This window comes from Antechinus flavipes, chromosome 1, assembly GCF_016432865.1.
Source record: "Antechinus flavipes isolate AdamAnt ecotype Samford, QLD, Australia chromosome 1, AdamAnt_v2, whole genome shotgun sequence".
Taxonomy (NCBI): Eukaryota; Metazoa; Chordata; class Mammalia; order Dasyuromorphia; family Dasyuridae; genus Antechinus; species Antechinus flavipes.
The window spans coordinates 315,977,539-315,998,412 of NC_067398.1; the positions used below are offsets into that span (position 1 = coordinate 315,977,539).

Genomic DNA, 20,874 nt, shown 5'->3' on the forward strand with positions numbered 1-20,874 from the left:
GTGGAGAATACTAATATCGAACAAGCTCATTCTGCATGCTCTCTCCCTGTCAACTTCTATGCCTCAGTAGTGACTGTCAGCTTGGGCTCTAGATCCCATTCAATAATTTCCTTGATGCTGCTAAAGTCTGTGAGCACACTAGCTTATGCCTTCATCCTATCATTTGGTGACCAAAAATAGTAGACTTCAACTCTGTTTAGCTATTTACAGAAGAGGGAGTATTATCTCTGTCTCTCATCTCCTACTGATTAGCTATGACCCTATGTAAGTGACTTATCTTCAATTTAATCATATATAAAATAGGAATAATAATAGAACCTATCTCCTAGAGTTGTTGTGGGAATAAAATGAGATAATATTTATAAAGTGCTTTGTAATTTTTTTTTGCAAATCTCAAAGTGGTAAATAAAAATTATTATTGAACAGATAGCAAACGTAAAAAAGGAAGCTAATGACAAAAAGATGTACAATATGTTGCAAACTTCAAAGTACTGGATGATTATCATCACTATCCTTTATAAATTGGAGGATTTGGGAAAGGGCAATTTTATTTTGTATATAATCCTCATCAACAAGGAAGATGTTATTGTTGGGGGGAAAAAATGAAGAAACTATGGAAAATAATTTTGTACTTTACAAACACAATCCTACCAGAACCAATTTTTATTCCAATCTAGGTATTAGAAGATCAAATACTGATCAAAGATGAACTCAAGAGATTTCCATTAACTGAAGCAATCCTAATATATTCTAGTCCTTTCCTGAACTGATCTCTCCTCTGAATACCAAGTTATCTTCTCAAGGTTTTATGATACTCTCTATCTAGACTTTCCTCCTTCCAACCTGAGCACTCTTCATGTTCTTTTGATGAGTAATTTTTCATGAGTATCTCTGAAAGTTTTGTCCTGGACCTTTTCTCTCTATCCTCTCTACATTCTCTCACCACCTTTTAAAAGCTCAATTATGAAACTGACTACCAGGATCTATATATCCAATTTTAGTCTCTCTACTTCCTTCCAGTCCCATATCACCTATGGGTCAACATAGACATGGATGATAGTAGGTAATAAAATTTTTATTTGTTGAATTGATGCATCATAAGAGTAGTCAGTGGATAGCTAGGTGGTATAGTGAATAGAGTTCCAGGACTCAATGTCAAGAAGACTTTTCTCCTCCAGTTCAAATCTGGCCTCAGATACTAGCTCTGTGACCCTGGACAAGACACTAACTCTGCCTCAATTTCTTCATCTGTAAAATGAACTAAAGAAGGCAATGGCAAAAAAACTCCTGTTCTATACCAAGGGTTCATAGATTCTGAAACAACTCAACAACAAAAGTAATCATTAGCAAGCTGTGTCTTCTTGGGAGGAAAGTTTTCAGTGAAGTATTACAGTTTAACATGCTTATAAATGATTTAGGTAAAAGCATACTTATCAAATGAGAAGAATACAAAGTTGGGAAGGATACAATGTCTCAGATGACAGGCATCCAAAAAGATCTTGACAAGTTATAATCTACTAAAATGAAATATAATTGGTATAAATGTAAAGTCTTACATTTAGTTTCCTAAAAATCAATTTCACAATCAAAGCATGAGGCTAGCCACCAATATTGTATTATATGAATCAAGAATATGATATATAGCCTAAAAGATCTTGCAACTTAGGCACACTAAGGGAAGGATAGTATACAGAAGTAGAAACTTTTGGTCAAGTACTCTAGTTTGATCAATCATGTTTGGAATAATGAATTTGGTTTAGGATGACACATATTAAAAAGAGTATACAAAGGAGGGCAGTAAACATGAAGGGGCTAAATTATCAACACAATATTTTTCACAAATGGGCTCTTACTGCTTCTTAGATGGTTGTTCTTATTGGTGTATTTATCTTATCTCCTCAATTAAGACAATAATTGTAGCAAAGACCAAATCTTATGCTTCTTTGTATTGCCAGGCTGGTAACACACAGTTGGAAACATTTGTTCATTTAGGGAGAAGACAGTGATTAACAGGGGCAAAAGAAAACTATCTGCTTTACAATCTTTATCATGGAGCTCTTTGCAGTCTACCTGCTCTTCTCCTATTTGATTGATTCCGTCTTTTTGGTTGTTTCAATTACTGAAAAATTAAAGGTAAATCAATCTTCTTATAATATCTTTGCTAATGTTTCATTTCAGTGGATATTCCAATGTTGACTTTTTCTGGAAAATTAAATTATAATTATTAGAGAGTTTCTACAACTTATTCTTAGAACGAATCTAAAATTTTAAGTCTTTCTACTGAGACATTGATGGGAGAACAACTAGGAGAAATATAGCAGTAATCCTGAGGCCCCTAGACCTTAGGAGCACTATTATCTTAACAATCTGTTTGTCAATAACCCTAAAGTCTCCTGGTTTTAGAAATACTTAGTATCATTCTAGAAACTTTGCTGACTACCATCAGATAACACTTTGTTAGGTCAACGATAACAGGGTTTCAGAGACAAATGCCTATGTATATATCAGACTACTCCTCAGTTGTATCTCTGGGACATAAAATTAGCATATCAATGACATGATCTTTGTCTTTTCCCATAAATCTGTCTTTTTGCTCTTGGTTCTTTGTGAAATCCTTTTGAAACTTAACCTGCTTCAATTGTCCTTGCAGTTAGAATAAATTTTGCCCCTTGACTTGGAGATGGGTTCAAGCCTACAAATTCTTCTGAGACACCTGGGGACACTGGAGTCTCCTTCTTAATCTCAACACCACCAGGATAGTACCAGCCTACCTGGTTTCAGAGTTTTTTAGTCTGACCTCCAAGATGGCTAAAAGTTGAATTATATTAATGGTTAGTTATAATAAACTATGACTAGTGGTTTTTAAATAAATAGATTATCATTCTTTAGTCTTGGGGGATGTTTGATATTACCTGGAATTTCCAGGTGCCCATTTATCAAGTCATCCAAGTAATTATTATTAACCTCTTGATTCTTTCAACTATTGTGGGAAAGAAGCTAATAAGTGATCTAGGCACAAGAATAGCAGCTGACATTTCTCTCTAAAATCACTTTCTACTTACTCTGCATATACATTGTATGTATTTATTTTCATGACATCCCTCTCATTAGAACTATTGAAGGCCATGGCTGCTTTTGCCTTTCTTTGCACCCAAAACTTGGCACAATGTTTGGCACCTAGTAAGAGCTTAATATAACGCGCTTTCATATTCACTATTTCTTCTTAACAACTGGGTCAGGACTCTCATTTTACAATTAAGGAAATTAAGACTCCAGTTAAAAGGCCAGCAGCTAGTAATTGTCGGAGGTAGAATTCGAATTGAGATATTTCTGACCCCAAGATTATAGCTCGGTCACCAATGACATCCTTCCTACCTTATTTTCACTTCCTTAAAAAAAGTACCCATTTATTTCTCTACTATATTCTTTTTAAATATCTTTGCAAAATCAATAGTAGTAAATTGTTTTCCTCATAAATTCTAGCAAATCAAAACAATACATGAATCTCCCAAGTACAAAACAAATTATACAATTAGCTTCCAGATGCCGAGCTCTACCTAGGGACCCACAACAAAAAAGGGAAAACAATCAAAAGTAGTAGGAAGGAGTCCCAAGTATTCAAGTTTATTTGGGCTGTTTGCTTACCAGCACTGCCATTATGTTTCAACACACTTTTCCCCAGCACCTGGTAAGACAATGATCCAGGATGCTACATCCGGGTCCAAAAGGTACTAACTATCCCCAGTTAACTAAAGCAGGGAGGAAGAGGAAAGGCGGTGGCAGTCTTGGCAGAGTCTTCAACTTAGCCTTTGAGAAGTCTGGACGGCTTCTGTGTCCAACATGAACCCTAAACTAATTCTGTGATCTTAGAGCAATCCCTTCCCTTCCCCCTCATTTCTGCTTCATTTCCCATCACTCTCCTCTTAAGTCAAGTCAAAGCGTTGGATCAAAATGTTTCCAAAGAACTTTTGCATGGCTCTGGGGTAGCTGATGCCGGGCGGGAAACAAAATGGCGGACAGAACCACTTTCCTTTGCTTCCCCCACGTTTCACTTGCTCTCAAACCTCCAACACACTTTGGCAGCCTTGGAGCCCGAGGTTCCTCCCCCATCCCAGTGGTCCCTGGTCACCATAGAAACGTGCTAGAGAGCTCAAGACTAAGGCTGGCCAAGTAATCAGTGGTAGCCAACGATTGGACGAAGGAACGCCCGAACCGGAAATATCTCAGAGTCTGGAACTGGCGCTAGTTCTCCCCCTCCCCGGCGCGTCTCGCCCCTCCTCCTCACGGAAGCACGTGGGTTAGCGGAACCACGGACTTTAAGCCGAAAGAAGGACTCCGGGCCTTGCTGCCCCTTCCCACGTGATCTCTCTCGCCCCGGCACGGTCTCTCCGCCCCTCAGTTCGTGCCCCTCCCCGCCGACTTCCTCTGAGACACTAGACTGGAAAGAGGACTGGAGGTGCCGGGATAGTGGCCGCGCGTTCTGTCAGTTAAGAGTTGCGTTCTCTCTCGCGAGGAGAGAGGCAAAAGGTGGGTCCTGGGAACTCGAAACGCCGAGGCGGGAAAGACTCGAAAGTCCATTACTCGAAAGTGAGCCCGTGGGAAACTTTGTGCAAGGCACGCTAGCGGAGCTCGGGGTTTGCTTTGGTTGTTTTTCCTTTTCATTTCACAGTTTCGGAGGGAAGGCGCGATGGAATTCCTCTTACCCCCACGAGAGTCTGCGAAATTCGTGGCCGACCATAGCCAAGACGTGATTATTGAAAAAGCCGGAGTCTATCGCGTGGCCGAGATGCTGCTAGAGAAGGTTCCGGGCCGAGAGTTCGGCTTGGAGGGCTGGAAGTCCTTACACGAGCTAAACCCTCAGGCGGACGACGAAGACGCGGTCAACTGGGTGTTTGTAGCCGATACTCTCAATTTCTCCTTTTGGTCGGAAGAGGAAGATCGCAAGTGTATGGTGCAGTACAAGGGTAAAATGTACAGCGGCTACTGGGCTCTTTGCGCGGCAATCAACCGAGCGCTGGATAAAGGTTAGCTCCTTGGGCCCGGGTCCGCGTCAATCCCGAGGAATTAAGTTATTAGGAGCTTTTTTGTATGACTTGAGGGATGTGAGCAGAAAGACCTTCGTTTAGACCGGGTGAGGTGGTCAGCTGCATCCCACTGGAACAGCTCTGCAAATGGGAAGAACCCAATAGCAATTGCCCCCTGTTCTAATTTTGACTGGTTAGCGGTACCTCCAACTGTATTCGATCAGTGAGCATTTATTAAATACCTATTATATATGCTAGGCAATGTGCTAAGATTCGGTGCCATAAAAGGCGCAAGAAGGAAAACAGTACAAGTTTTCTGCTATCTAAAGTTACAGTATGATAAAATCAATAGAAATGCTTTTAAAATAATAGAAATGCTGTCATAGGTGATGTCCCATCACCCATAAGTTTGACAAAAGTGGAGAAGACACCTACAATTAGGGTTTTGTCAGTGATTTGTGTGTGGGTGTGCGTGCTTTTGGTCTGCCTCTTGGTATGGTTTTCTATAAGATTTATTTGGTTTCACATAAATGTTTCTAATACAACATGATTAGTATATATTCATTTGCCATTGAAGGTGGTACTTTGACATTTTTATTGTGAGTAGCATATTCCAAGAGGCAGTGGTAACTTAGTGAATAACATGTTAGATTTGGAATCAATAATAATAATAATAATAATCAAGATTAGAATTCTTATCCCAAAAGCTGGGGGTTTTGCGTTTGTCAAATACTACATTACTATAGTCATTGACTGTCCTGTGAACCTAACTTATTGCATTGATCAACTACTCTTGTTTCTTAGCCAGTACCAAAGGGTTTTGATGACCACTGCTTTATAATATAGTTTTAGATCTGACACATCTAGGCCACTTTTATTTGCATTTTTTAATTAATTCCCTTGAAATTCTTGACCTTTTGTTCTTCCAGATAGAAAATGTTATCTTGGGCAAGCCACTTAATTGCTAGGACTTTGTTGGTGGAGGGCTAAGGTCATGAAATCAAAGGCACTTCTAAGATTTGAATAGTACAGTGCAATTATTATAGAGGAAATATCTGAAAGTATCTAATCTTACCTCCTCTTTTTAACAGATGAGGAAACTGAGACCCCAGGTTAGGAAATGGACTTTCTCAAAGTCACAACAGGTTAGAAATAGCAAGAGCTGGAATTTGAACGTAGGTCCACTGACTGCCTATTCAGTGCTCCTTTCACTACTATTCTACAATTGCTCCACATTCATAATTTTTAAGTTTTCTGTCTAGCATTAGTATTTAATAAGAGTATAAAAAATACAATAAAACATTAAAGCAGTTTTTGCTTTTGTAAAATTCTGCTATATGATATTTATAGATTTGCTGTATACTCATAATTTTATGTTTTCTCCTAAATAAATTCCCCTTGCTATAAGTAACTGTCCATTGAAATTATTTTTGAGAATTAATACATTGCAATTGAAAGTATTTATGTTTATCTTCCACTAGTCAAAAATATAAACGACTAGGAAAGAGTTATTATTCAAATTCCATATCATTTCTTTATGTCCCTTTGGAACTATAGTTGAATATAGAATTCTAAACTCTGGAAAGTTTTTAGATGAATTTGGCTTTAAACACAGTAAATCACTGCTTTCAAGTATATATTTTCTAAAACTAAAACATGTCTCTTAGTTGAAAGAACATGAATTATAATTGTATACTGAACAATAATAATGTATTTTTCCTAAAAATCATTGATTACATCACACATTCTTGCAGTAGTGAAGGTATTTTGAATCAAAACAAACCTTGTCAAAATTCCCATGCATCTCTCCTGGGAAAAGTAGTATTGTGGAAACAGCAGTGAACTTGGAGGGAAGCTCAGATCTGTATCATTGCCACTTTTTACTTGTGTGACCTTGGCTGAGTCACCTAATCAAATCTCTAGGTTTCAGGTTCCTCATCTCTAAAATGAGAGGTTTATAATAGATAACTTCTGAAATCCCTTTCATATCTCAGCCTTCATTACCACTTGTTTTATTCCATACAAACTAAAAGTCTCAAACTATTTTCAGAGTGGGTGCTGGAGAAATTTGAGCTCCTTCTGCATATGAATAATTTCTTGCTGGAATTTATATTTTAAAATTTGAATTTGTTTGATGAGGATCTTAACAAAATATTGAAAATAGAACTTAAACTTAACAATTATATTTTTGACTTCATATTTGTGTAAAGTCTCAAGTTGTTCTTTGAAATATCTTTTTTTTTGTTTTTGCTTTTCTTCTTTCCTCCATCCCTTCAAGGAATACCCCTCACTAGGCCTTCATACTATGCCACAGTTACCCTTGATCAACTTCAACATATTTTGCACTCTGATACAGATGTGCCTATGCCTTTGATAGAAGAAAGGCATCAGATTCTCAATGAAACTGGAAAAATTTTACTTGAGAAGTTTGGAGGGTCTTTTCTTAACTGTGTTCACAAGAGTGACAAAAGTGCACAAAAACTCCTGTCCCTGATAGTTGAAAGTTTCCCTTCCTATAGAGATGTGGCTGTATATCAGGTGAGTTTTTTTTTTGTTTGTTTTTGAGAAATTAAAAGTGCCCATCTAACAATTATCCTTACTAGTACTGTTGTGTTATAGAATACTTCTCAAAATTACTATGAAAACTTAAATTTTAAAGGGCTAAAATGTAGCTGGAAGCTGCTACATCATACAGTGGATGTCTAATGATTATTTGTTGAACTATATTTTTAAATTAACTTAATTAAAATTTGTCTTAATTTAAGTAGCAAATAAAATAAGAATCAAAATTAAACTTAGTTAAAAATTTACCTCCATAAATGATTGACGCTTTAGTCAGCATTTTCTTAATTTTGAATAATTCTCTGTGAACAAAAAGCAGTACTATATTTAGTATTAAAATGATTTAAAAGTTCTATTCTGATTCTTGTCAATATCGACAAATTTTCTCAAATTCTATTTTATAACAGTATTATTGTAGGGTTCAAGTATAAAATTTTCTTCATGATGCATTTTGTTTCATACTTCAAAGTACTTTAACAGTATTAAGTTGCATGGCGAAAACATGTTCAATCAAGTTATGTTTCTTATAAAAATGTTGGGGGTTTTGAAAAGGTTATTTTATAATTTTTCCAGTTATGTGTAAAAATAGTATTTAACATTTGGTTTTAAAATTTTTGAATTCCATGTTCTCTCCCTCACCATACACCTTCTCTCTCCTCCCTGAGGCAATTCGCAATTTGATATACATGTGCAATCTTGCGAAACTTGTTTCCATATTAGTCATATTGTGAAGTAAGACATAGATTGAAAAAAAAATCATGAAAATAAAGAAAATGAAAACTATTATGCTTTAGTTTGCGTTCATACTTTATCAATTCTTTCTCTGGAGGTAAATAACATTTTTCATCATGAGTCCTTGAGAATTGTCTTAGATCATTTTATTATTGAAAATAGTTAATTCTAGACTTACAAGAACTGATGCTGAGTGAAATGGCAGAACCAGGAGATCATTATATACTTCAACAACAATACTATATAATGATCAATTCTGATGGACCTGGCCATCTTCAGCAATGAGATGAACCAAATCAGTTCCAGTTGAAAAGTAATGAACTGAACCAGCTACACCCAGCGAAAGAACTCTGGGAGGTGACTAAGAACCATTACATTGAATTCCCCAATCTCTATATTTTGTCCGCCTGCATTTTTTATTTCCTTCACAGGCTACTTGTACAATATTTCAGAGTCCAGTTATTTTTGTACAGCAAAATAACGGTTTGGACAAGTATACTTATTTTGTATTTAATTTATACTTTAATATATTTAACATATATTGGTCATCCTGCCATCTAGGGCAGGGATTGGAGGGAAGGAGGGGAAAAATTGGAACAAAAGGTTTGGCAGTTGTCAATGCTGTAAAATTACTCGTGCATATAACTTGTAAATAAAAAGCTATTAAAAATTAAATTAAAAAAATTCACACGCAAAAAAAGAGAATAGCTAATTCATTCATAATCATCAGTATTGCAGCTGTTGTATAGTGGTCACCTGATTCTGCTCTTTTTACTTTGCATCAGTTCATGTAAGTTTTCATGGATTTTGTTTTGCTTTTTAGTTGTCCTGCTCATTTCTTATAGCACAATAGTATGCCACAACTTGTTCAGCAGTTATCCATTTGATGGACATTGCTTCAATTTCCAGTTCTTTGCTACCAATAAAAGGGCTACTCTTATAAAATCATTTTATAGAATTCTCTATAACTTTGGTGCCACATCTTATGTTAAACCAATAGATGATAAATACTTTAAGGTCACTCTTATAAATTGGGCTAAATATGATCTACAAATTGAGAGATAACTATTTTCTCTATTGTATTTATTATATTGAATATTAACTTCTTTCTGATTTGATCATTTCATCGCTTTTTTAAGGTTATTCTGAATTTAATATTTTTTTTTAACTAATGAAGTAATAGCAGCTTCTGTTGGTTTTGTGGTACCTGTGAAATGATCAGTTATAGTTCTTGGTCCAAAATGTATGTTGTTGTTAAAAATATTAAATATTTTACAAAAGGGTTTTTCTCTTACCCCTTCATGTATCCTGGGGCCACAGTGGTTGTGGCATTGCAGTGATTTGAGTCAAATTTTCAGAGACCTCAGGATGTAGTGAATTCAAGACATACAGAAGTTCTGTTTGCTTTTAGTTGTCATAGATTCTGTTGTCATGGAATCATGGATTCCTAGTTTCATGGGAGAAAAGAAAGAAAACAGTTAAATTTAATGTCATAGTTTTCGAGTTCAGTTCATTAAGCATTTAATGAAATCTATGAAATCAATGAAAATCTACTGTATGCCCAGTGTTGTGGTTTTCTTTTGCTTTATGTGTTAGATACACCCCTAAGAAAGTGCATTTTTTTAATAACTTAAAATTTTAAATGTATATCTATTGAATTTTCTTCAAGTGAGCCACACTGTAAAATTGGTATATTGAATCATTCTTCCTAAATACCCTCAAACTCCTCATTTTTCTGTTCCTGTTTGGGTGCTACTATTTTTCCTTTCTAAAGTTTGCAATCTCAAGAGTTATTCCTTACCCCTTACATCCAGTTAGTGACAATGTTTCTTCAACTTATTTTTTACCTGACTGTTCTCCTTTTATAACTACAACCACCTCAATTTAGGGGCTTGAAATTCTTTTCACTTCCTCATTGCACTCTATTTTTGCTTAAATTTGGCTCTTTTATATACTTGGCATATACCACATTCCATATTCCATTTCCATTTAAGTGGTAAACCCATACCTGGAATACTTATCTCTTTCATACCCATCTCTTGAAATAATGGGTTCTTTTTATTTTTTATATATTTTTAAAAAATTTTATTATTTTTGCCAGGGCAATTGGGGTTAAGTGATTAGGGTTACACAGCTGGGAAGTGTTAAGTGTCTGAGGCCAGATTTGAACTTGGGTCCTCCTGACTTCAGGGCTGGTGCTCTATCTACTGCACACTACCTAGCTGCCCCTTACTGGATTCCTTTTAAAGATCAGTTTAAACAGAAACTTCTTTCCATCAGGAATAAGTAGAAAACTTATATTCCATTAAGGGGCTGATTTCTTTTTTTTTCCCCCTTGTAGGATTATACTTACTCTTGCCACATTGATTATTATTTATTATATAAGTCCTTGTATTTGGAATATATTCCAAGCTCTCCTTTCCTTTAATTTGGCAGCTGCTAAACCTTGTGTAAATTTTGTTGTGATTCACTGTTATTTGGACTCTGGAAGGATCCCCAAAATTTGTTTTTTTTAGTTGCCATATTTTCCAGAAACATTGTCCTCAAAATATGTAGGAGGCTCAGAGTAAAGGATGCTTACTCCCTCATCCCCCAACTGGCGAAATCTGCTACTTGAAACCCTAAGAAAGCTCTTTATTTGTAGCTGAATTAGCTACAAACTTGGCTTCAGCAGCCTAGGCCAGATTGATAAATTTTTTGTGCATTTGGGACCCTTTCATATAAGGAAGGGAAGGGAGAAGGGGCTGATGCCACTCCAGCTATCCTACTCACTCTTGCTCTCTCTTTCTTTTCACCATCCTTTTTCCTCCCTTTGAGTAAGGGATTGGACCTTCTCTCCCGTATTACTTTCATTTTAATTCTTAAATACCCAAGGCTCTGCTTGTACTATAGGCTCCTTTGTATACAGTATAAAGAGTTCTGACATGCATGAGCATTAGCTTTTTTCTTTTTTTTTTTTTGTAATAAGTTACTACTCATATAATTTGGAGTCACATCTGTTGATTGACAGAACTTTTTGTCATCTTGTATTTTTTTTGTGATCCTAAAATGTTATCCAGGGAGGTTTTTTGGGGGGATTTCATTTAGGAGGTGATTGGTTGATTCAGTTTTTGCCCACTTATTTCAAGAGCTCTGGCAGTTCCAGGAAAAGCTAGTGAAAAAAATTTTTTTTCTCAGTTAAGTGGTTTATCTATAAGCCCCGATTGATAAAGTACTTACAGTGGATCTAAGATACATCTCACAAAGCTTATTGCTACTGTTTAATTTTTCAGTCATGTCTGACTTTTGGTGACACCATTTAGAGTTTTCTTGGTAAAGATACCAGAGTGATACTTCTCCAGCTTACTTTACAGATGAAGAAACTGAGGCAAATAGTGTTAAGTGACATGCCTAGGATCTCATTGCTAGTAACTGTATAAGACTAGATTAAACTCAGGATGATGTTTCTTCCCCCTTAAATGCTATTTGCCCATTATCACCATTACTAGTCAATATTGTATTAAAAAATGTTAGCTTTGGCAATAAAAGAAGAAAAAGAGATTAAAGGAATTAAAAGTGGGTCATGAGGAAACCCCATATGGGGTCTTGTAACTAAACATGGAGTCACGAAATTGTCATATTATCAGTAAATATTTAATTTGTAATCTTAATATACATTTTGTCCAAGGTCATGTAAACATTTCTAATATTCTATTTATCTCTTTAATTTCTTTCTTACTTGTTTTGTGGTTTGATTTATCTAATTCTGAGAGTGTAAGATTGAGATCTCTCACTATTATAGTTTTGCTGTCTATTTCTTTTTGCAACTCTCTTAACTTCTCCTTTAGGAAGTTAGATGCTATACCACTTGGTGCATATATGTTTAATATTGATATTGCTTCATTGTCTAAAGAACCCTTTAGCAAGATATACTTTTATTCCTTATCTCTTTTAATTAGATCAGTTTTTGCTTTTGCCTGATCTGAAATATGGATGGCTACCTCTGCTTTTTTTGATTCACCCGAAGCATAATAGATTCTGCTACAACCTTTTAGCTTTACTCTGTATGTATCTCTCTGTTTTAAATGTGTTTCCTGTAAACAACATATTATAGGGTTCTGGCTTTTGATCTAGTCTGCTAGCCACCTCCGCTTTATGGGAGAGTTCATCCCATTCACATTTACGGTTAAAATTACTAGTTCTGTATTTCCTGCCATCTTAATATCCCTGGATTGTGCTTTTCTTTTTCTTGCCCCCCATCCCCTTACCCCCTCTTCCTTAGTATTAAACTTATGGGCCCCACTTGTGTCACACAGCTCTCCCTCTTTAGGATCCCTCCCTCCTCCCTTTGAATCCCTTCCCCTTTCTTGTTCCCTTCCCTTATTACTCTTTTTCCTTTTCCCTTTTCCTCTCCCACTTTTTAATGAGATGAGAGAAGATTCTTTGTAAAATAAAAATCAATTATTTTCTCTTTGAGCCAACTCTGATGAGAGTAAGATTCACACAATGTTCCTCCCCCTCTCTAAGTTCCCTCAGATATGATAGGTTTCCTTTGCCTTATCGTGGGATGTAGTTTCCCTCTTTTTATCTCCCTTTTTCCCTTTTTCTGACGCTTTCCCTTTTCCATTTCTACTTCCCTTTTTTTATATCAGTAAAATCAAATTATACATGTGGTTTTTATGTATATCCCATTTCTTGGGTGAAAAAGTATTGTGAATAGAATAAGAACTCTTGCTAATCTAGCCCAGCATTACTGCTTCGATCTTTGAAGTGCAAGTACTCTTCAATGTTATACTTTTATAAAGAAAAATAATCTATATGAGATGCTTCCATTACTTTACTACCCACACATTCCTCAGTTCCCTGCATTCTGACTTCCGGTATTATCAAGCTTTTAAACCTGCTTTTTCTGTCAATCAGTAAACATTTAAGTGCCTGCTACGTATCAACCATTGAGTTAAGCTTTGGAAATATTTTTAAATAGGCAAAATATTGACGGTTCTCAAAGTGCTTTCACTAGTAAGAAAGACAACATGAAAACAACCATGTACAAATAAATCATAGGCAGGTTAAATGGGTGACAATTTAGAAGGGAAAGGCAGTAGAATCAAGGGAGGTCAATATAGAAAGTGAGCTTTTAGCTGAATTTTTAAGGAAGACAGAGATCGTGAAGAGGAGATGAAAAGAGAAGAAATTCTAGCCAGTGAAAATACCCAGATATGAAGTGTTTTGTATGAGGAATAGCACAGGGTCACAGATGTTCAGGAACACCAAGATCTTTTCTGAGCTCATCAATTACCCTGACCAACTCTTATGGCTTTTTCCTCATGTCTCATCTTTCTTGATTTTTCTGTGATGGTTGATAACTGTTCCTCATTCTGGATGCTCCTTTTCTTTGGCTTTTGAGGAATTGCCTTTTTTAGATTTTTTTTTTTAAACCTATCTAGCTTGGTTGATCTGCTTCCTCCCATTCTGAAGTTGAAAGGGTATTCCGAGGTTTTGCCCTAGACTTATGTTTTTCTGTGTTCTCTCATTTTGTTATCTCACCAACTCTTCAAGCTTCAATTGAGATTTCTATTTCAGTAACTCCCAAATCAACATATTTAACCCCAAACTTCTCCCTGAGCTTCAATTCCATATTTCTATCTACCTACTCAAAACATCCATTTCAAAGTCTTATCAGAACCTACCTTTTATAACATCTTGCCTGTTTCTGTTGATAGTACAGATTCCTACTGGTCACCCTAAATTGAAAACTTTTCAGAGCCTATATGAGTATTTGTCAGGGACTTTATAGAAATTATTTAACCAGTTAACTAGTGGCTTAGTGTATTAGGCACAGGGAACATGTGCCAAAATGAAGCAGTCCCTGCCCTCAGGAAGCTTACGTTCTATAACATTTTCATATACAAAATAATGACAAGATAATTTGGGAAGCACACAATTGGGGACATCAAGAAAGATTTCATATAGAGTGGCATTGAAGCTGAGTGCCACCTTTTACTCAGTGCCACTTTGTGGAATATTCCAGTTCCACCTAGTTGTTTATTGTTGTCTCCTGATTCAGTTTATCTTCTGTTTATTCATTTTTTTATCACCTCAGTAAAAAATGTAAACTTCTTGAGGGAGAGCCTCCATTTTTGATTTTTGTTTTTGTATCCTCCAAACCAACACAGCTAAACACTTTAGGAGTTTAATCAATTTGGAATTAAAGTAAAAGGAACTTTCAAAATAAATTTACAAAGGAGTTTTTTTTCTAACACTATTAAAAAACAAAGCACAACTAAGATCAATAAAACATTCCTTATGATAGACCATTTTTTGAGATATGAAACTTAAAATACTCAAGTAACAGTTTTCCTTTTCTCATTTATCAGGGTAAAAGGATTTCATTTTACAAACGAGCTCAGATTCTTGTGGCAGATACTTGGTGTGTATTAGAAGGAAAAGGAGATGGCTGCTTCAGTGACATTTCCAGTATCACCATGTTTGCTGACTACAGACTACCTCAGGTTCTTGCTCACTTGGGAGCAATAAGATACTCTGATGAACTACTGAAGAAACTTCTTAAAGGTTTGTAACTTGTTTGTAATATAACTCTTTGCTTATACTCTTTGGGTTGTTCTACACTTTATGATCTGGTGTACTTAATAAATAGTTGTTTTTGGTCATTCATATCTTTTGTATGGAAATTATAAAAGTCCATAGCAGAGTTTACATTAGAAAATAATTATCTTTAGAGCTCCAAATTCCTAGTGATCATATTAAATGTAAATAGATACTATTGAAAGTCCTATCATATCAGTTTGGATTTGAATGAGCAGAGTGTTATTGTGAGTAGAAGCTGAACTTGTAGTTTTTCTCATTAAAAGTTACTTGATTCAATTTGTTTCCTTTAGCTACTGTCTTATTTTGGTTTTCTTCCTTTTGCTCTTAAATCTTTAAAACCTTTAAAATATCTTTTCATTATCTACTTTTCATTAACCAGTTATAATCTGATGGCCATTCCTACAACTCTTCTGAAATTGCTGTTTGGAAAACAACCAGTTACTAATGACTTTATTGCTAAATATAGTGACCTCATACTTTTTAGCCTCTCTTCTGCATTTAACCATGAACTGAGAGAGCTCTGAGTATCCTTAGAAAGACCATTGGCCTTTCTCTTTGTGGAACTTTGGATAACATATTTAAGCTCTTTGCATTTCAGTTTCATCAGTTTTTAGGAAGCATATTTAGCTTCCTAAGGTCAGTCCTTAAACTCTCTCTGAACCTTCTCATCTATTCACATGATTTCAGCTGTTAATCTGCTTATTATTATTAGTTCTCTCATCTATTTTCAACTGCATACTTAATTTAACACTGTCACTCCAAGCTGAATATGATCTTTACCTTTTTTTGACCCTATCTTCCTTGATTTCTTTGCAGTGTTTGAAATTAGCATTGGTTGATTAATCCCCCTTTCTCTCTAGATCTCTTCCTTTGACTTCCCTGGCTTTGTACATTCCTGTTTCTCCTCCATCCTTTTCCTAACCCAGTAATATAGCTGTTCCTTAAGAACCTTGCTTTTGTTTTATCATTCCCTGTCCTGTCTCAGTGATTTCATCTACTGCTCTATCATAAATTGTAACTACTATTCAGATTCTTCTCTATTTCTCTTTCCTCTTTCAAGTCTAGTTTTGTTAATTTTTTACTATTATTTCAAATTTAACAAATTAAAATGAGCAGTTCTGCACACAAAGCATATTTTGTCTTTTCTTTTATGTATATAATAAATGTAATTGTCAAAGATATCCTGCTTGTCTGTTTGCTTTTAGATTTCTGTGCATTTTGAAAAAAATGTTCCATTGATGTTTTTTCTTATTTTTTTTTTTTGGCCTGCTTTATTCCTAGACACCCCCCTCCCCCTCCTCAGCTGAAAAGAAAAAAAAAAAGAGAAAATCAAAACCTTTATAAAAAATATGGTTAGACTGTAAAACATGTTTCATTCTATACCTTGAATCTGTCACCATCATTGGTTTCCCTGAAACTAATCTTTTTATAATCTTATATGAATGATAAAAATAAATAAATAATAAAACAAATAAGTCATGAAAACATGGCCTAAATTGCTGTTAATTAGAGAAATAAAAATTAAAACAAGTCTGAGGTACTACCTCATACCTATCAGGTTGGCTAATATGACAGAATAATAAATTTTGTAGAAGATGTGGAAAAATTTGGACACTGTTGGCACTGTTGGTAGAATTATGGATGAATCCAACCATTTGGAGAGCAATTTGGGACGATGCTCAAAGGACTACAAAACTGCATACTCTTTGATCCAGTAGGTCTTTAATCCAAAGAGATTTTTTTTAAAAGAAAGAAAAGAAACTATTTGTAGGAAATATTTATAATAGCTTTTTATGTAGTGGCAAAGAATTGGAAATTGAGATAGGGAATGACTAAACGAGTTGTGGTAGATAATTTGTGATGGAATACTACTGTGCTATAAGAAATTATGAGCTGACCGATTTCAGAAAAATCTGGAAAGATTTTATGAACTGAGGCAAAATGAAGAGAACAGAACCAGAAAAACATATATATAATAGTAGTAATATTGTAAAATGGAGAAGTGTGAATTATTTAGCTGTTTTCAGTAATACTGATTCAAGATAATTCCAAAAGGATCTGTGATAAAAAATGGACAGAAACTGAATATAGATTGAAGTTATTATTTTTCACTTTTTTTCCGTAATTTTTTCTTCTTTGGCTCTGTTCTTCTACAGCGTGATAAATTTGGTTAAAAAGCATAGACATACAATAACATTTCATTATATTCATATACCAAAATTTGTTCAGATACTTCCCAATTAGTCACTTCTTTAATTTTCATTTTTAATTGCTATTATAATTGCTAATTTTGTATAATGTACAAAAATACATGTGGGTTCTTTTTCTTTTTTCTTTTTTTTTGGTCCTTTTTGGTCTCTTTAAGGTTTGGACATAGTGTATAGTTTAGTGATTTTTAAGGAAAAAAATTGCTTTTCCAGTGACTTTCCAGAATGTAATTTTTCCTTTTTTGCTATCTTTGCTAAAAATAGGTATGAATTAGAACTCAGAGTTGTTTCAACTTGCATTTCTCTAAATATTTGTGATTTAGAACATTTTCCCTATAGTGTTATTGTTAGCTTAGGTTTCTTCATTTGAGAACTGCCTATTCATATTCATTGACCATTTATCTATTGGGTAGTGACTTTTATTCTTAAGTTTTGAATCAGTTCCTTATGTATCTTGTTGGTGCAAAATCTCGTTGGTTTTATGTAATACTATCCATTTTGTCTGCTATAATCTTTTTATTCTTAGTTTGGTTATGAACTCTGCCCTTTTCATTGTTATAAAAGCTAATTTCTTTCTCTTCTTGACAATTTTTTTCTGTGCTCAAGTGACTGCTACTCCATAGAAGATTAATTTTGAACTCAAATGACACCTCACATAATAGAAGTTTAAAATTTTGACATCATTGCTAATTTCATTTCCAAAATGCTTACCACTTTGGTTTTTACAAGATTAAATCATAAAGATAAATAGTTACAGTATTTGTAGGTATAAATTTAGTTACAAAGTCTATATTTTTCATTGTATGATTGTATCATTTGTTTTTAATATGTTTTCCTCATTTTTTTTCTATAGGAGAAATGTTTCCATCTGGGGATAAACAAGAGGTAGAAATCAGAGGCTGTTCTGTTTGGTGTGTTGAGCTGATTCGAGATCAACTTTTAAAACTTGTTGAAAAAAGGGGCATCAAAATTGGTGTAGATATAAATTCAGTTCTTCTTGATTATTTCTTGTGGGACTATGCCCGGGATCACAGGGAAGATATGAAAGGAATTCCATTTCACCGGACCCGATGCATATATTATTGATTATGCTAAGTTCTAGTCAAATCAGACTCCAGAATTTTGTAACATATAATCAGTTGTGCCCCTTATCTTTTATTATGTTAACCAGAAAAAGTGTAGCACATACTATGGGGAAGAAAAAGGATTTATGTCACTCTTCCTCATCAACCTTTCTTATCTACTAGTGTTCATTCCAAATTTCATTTTTTTTTTTTTTATTTCATTTATTTTCTTAGTGCTCTTAATTTTGGCATTCCAATTTTTCTTTTTGCGAAATTTCTTTTTAAAAGTTAATCATGGGGCACCTAGGTGGCACAATGGATAGAGCACCAGCCCTGAAGTCAGGAGGACCTGACTTCAAATCTGGACTCAAAGACAACTAACACTTCCTAGCTTTGTGACCTTGGGCAAGTTACTTGACTTCAATTGCCTCTACCAAAAAAAAAAAAAAGTTAATCATGCTTTTTTAAATGTGATCAATTTTCAGGGTGATTTTTCTGTCATTCATTAGATATTTCTTAGTTTCTATCCATTTTCCATTTATTGCACTCTTCTGTTTAAAATTCTCATATGTGTATATGTGATCATGGATTGTGTTGTAATACCAAAGAAACTGAGGCAAGCAAAGATTGGTTTTTGATTTTTAATGTGGAATTTAAGCTAGCTGACCAGATGGGACTCTTGTCCAATGCAGTGAATGCAGGATAAATTGACAGAGGGAACTTATATAGGATTTTAACTAACTAGGATTTGCAAACAGAATACATAATCTGAGTACACAATCTTATAGGGGAAACAAAGGCAGATAAGGGGGGTGAGGACACTGGGAGGATGGACAAGCCATAATTCCAGGAAAGGATTGAAATTTAATCCTAACAGGATAGGGATCAAGATAAGAAGGGTCAAGGGCAGAAGACATCGAGGCATGGGGCAATACTCAAAAGGAGGGGGAATCGTCCTAGCAAAGATTGATATTGCACTTGGAGTTAATGACACAGTGATATGTAAAGGTGACCAAACTTCAAGGTTTTTCCTGAGCTCTTTTTTAAACTCAATTTCCAGTCCTAATGGCAAGGAAGGGGAAGGGGGTGGGTGGCTCAACAGTATAAATGGAAAAAGAACAAGTGTATATACACATGAACGTGTATTTTAATGACACAGTTACACAATAGTGATATTATTGAAAAAACCAAGGAATTAAGTTGAGTTAAAACTGTAATTACATGGGGCAGTTAGGTGACGAAGTGGATAGAGCACTAGCCCTGAAATCAGGAGGACCTGAGTTCAAATGAGGTCTCAAATACTTAACACTGCCTGGCTTTGTGACCCTGGCCAAGTCACTTAATCTCAATTGCTTCAGCAAAAAAAGAAAAATGTAATTGTTTGGTGTATATATAATAGACACTATAAAGATTATTTTTGATGTTTAGTCTAATTTGCAAGTGTCTGATTTGAAATTGAATAAACTTTAAAACGTAATTTTTTTAGTCGTGTAATTTTGAGGTCCTTTTAAAGCGTCAGACATTTAAACTGCTTTAAATGCAAATTTAAAATAAAATTATTTTTAAGTTTAGCATGGAAATTTAAAATATACATATATATATCCGACTCCAGTCATCCTTTGTCACATAATTTGCTTCCATGAGGAAAAAGGTCAATGGAAAAGAGTCCTGTAGTCAGAAGACTTGGGTGGGAAGCAAAGGTACTATAATGCCCAGTGACCTTTAGGAAATTGCAAGTCTCTGCATCCTTGAAATGAGGGAATTATCCTAAAGGGCCACTGCTGTTCCGAATCTTAGTAATCATCTGTCTAGTAGAGCATCCTATCGCTCCTAGTCCTTGATGCGAAGCTGGAGTCGAAGCCCACGGGGCTGGTGATGGATGCTTTGCTCTACGAGTTGTCTAAGACCCTTCCGCTACTTTTCGCAAGGAGAGAGTATCTACATTGGTGTTACACTAAGGGCGCCAAGGAAGCAAACATTCTAGCCCAAGGTCAAAGTTAAACCACATTTCCGGGCCAGTTCCCTTGGCCAATCGTCAGCCGCGGATTGCTTTTCTGTTTCCGGTGCGTTCGCCTGACGTTTCTATGGTGACCTAATTCCTGCTACCTTGGATCGGGGACCGGAGTTGAAGGCCGCTGAGGTTTTACTGAGAGGGGAAAAACTAGTGTGTCCCAGCCGTGGTTCTTAGGCCGATGTTTTTTTCTCTAGCCGCTGAAGGAAGATGAGCATTCAACACTCCCGGAAGGATATTTGTGGGCAGACTTTTCTTCGAGGGACCGCTCATGCGCACCGAGCTCTGTACTGACGGTCTGAAAGGCCCGCTCCCTTCTACGCTGCCCTGGGTCAACACTTTTCTCCCAGCTGGGGCGAGTGCAGTTTGGGCAGATTGAAGAGCGGTGTTTTGGGCGGGAGAGGTATCTGTGCTTATTTTTCTGTAAATTATTCGGAAAATAATTTACATTAAATGCCATTAGGAAGGTAGTGTAAAGAATAAAAGAAGTGATAGAACTTTCTATTTCTTGGGAAGGGGTTTCCGCCTTAGTTTGGGAGTTGGGAGGGCTGGATGTTAATAGAAATGAACAAAAACAAACAGGCAGCAATAAAACTTAATTAGAAGCTAGTTGTCCCTAAAAATGACTAAGTGACTGGATAGAGCTTGGACTTGGGGTCAGGAAAACGAATTGCAGTCTGACCTCT

General features: G+C 35.5%; 1 protein-coding gene and 1 long non-coding RNA gene across 3 annotated transcripts in view; one reads left to right on the forward strand and one right to left on the reverse strand.

The window, feature by feature from the left end:
- Positions 1 to 9,759, reverse strand: part of LOC127541152 (uncharacterized) — a 23,577-nt gene extending 13,818 nt beyond the window's left edge. The window contains exons 1-2 of the long non-coding RNA XR_007948378.1: positions 9,614 to 9,759; positions 7,836 to 7,888 (exon numbers count right to left, since the gene is read on the reverse strand). This is a non-coding gene — a long non-coding RNA (uncharacterized LOC127541152). The remainder of the gene's footprint in view (positions 1 to 7,835; positions 7,889 to 9,613) is intronic.
- On the forward strand, positions 3,540 to 19,654 carry QNG1 (Q-nucleotide N-glycosylase 1). Of its 2 annotated transcripts, XM_051966258.1 has the most exons (5): positions 3,540 to 4,527; positions 4,670 to 5,024; positions 7,303 to 7,562; positions 14,675 to 14,870; positions 17,967 to 19,654. In XM_051966258.1, the coding sequence occupies exons 2-5, from the start codon at positions 4,688 to 4,690 to the stop codon at positions 18,197 to 18,199; spliced, it is 1,026 nt and encodes a 341-aa protein (XP_051822218.1). In that variant the 5' UTR covers positions 3,540 to 4,527; positions 4,670 to 4,687; the 3' UTR covers positions 18,200 to 19,654. The 2 variants fall into 2 exon arrangements, with proteins under 2 accessions (XP_051822218.1, XP_051822211.1); XM_051966251.1 differs by having other exon boundaries at positions 3,541 to 5,024.
- The last annotated feature ends 1,220 nt before the right edge of the window (positions 19,655 to 20,874 follow it).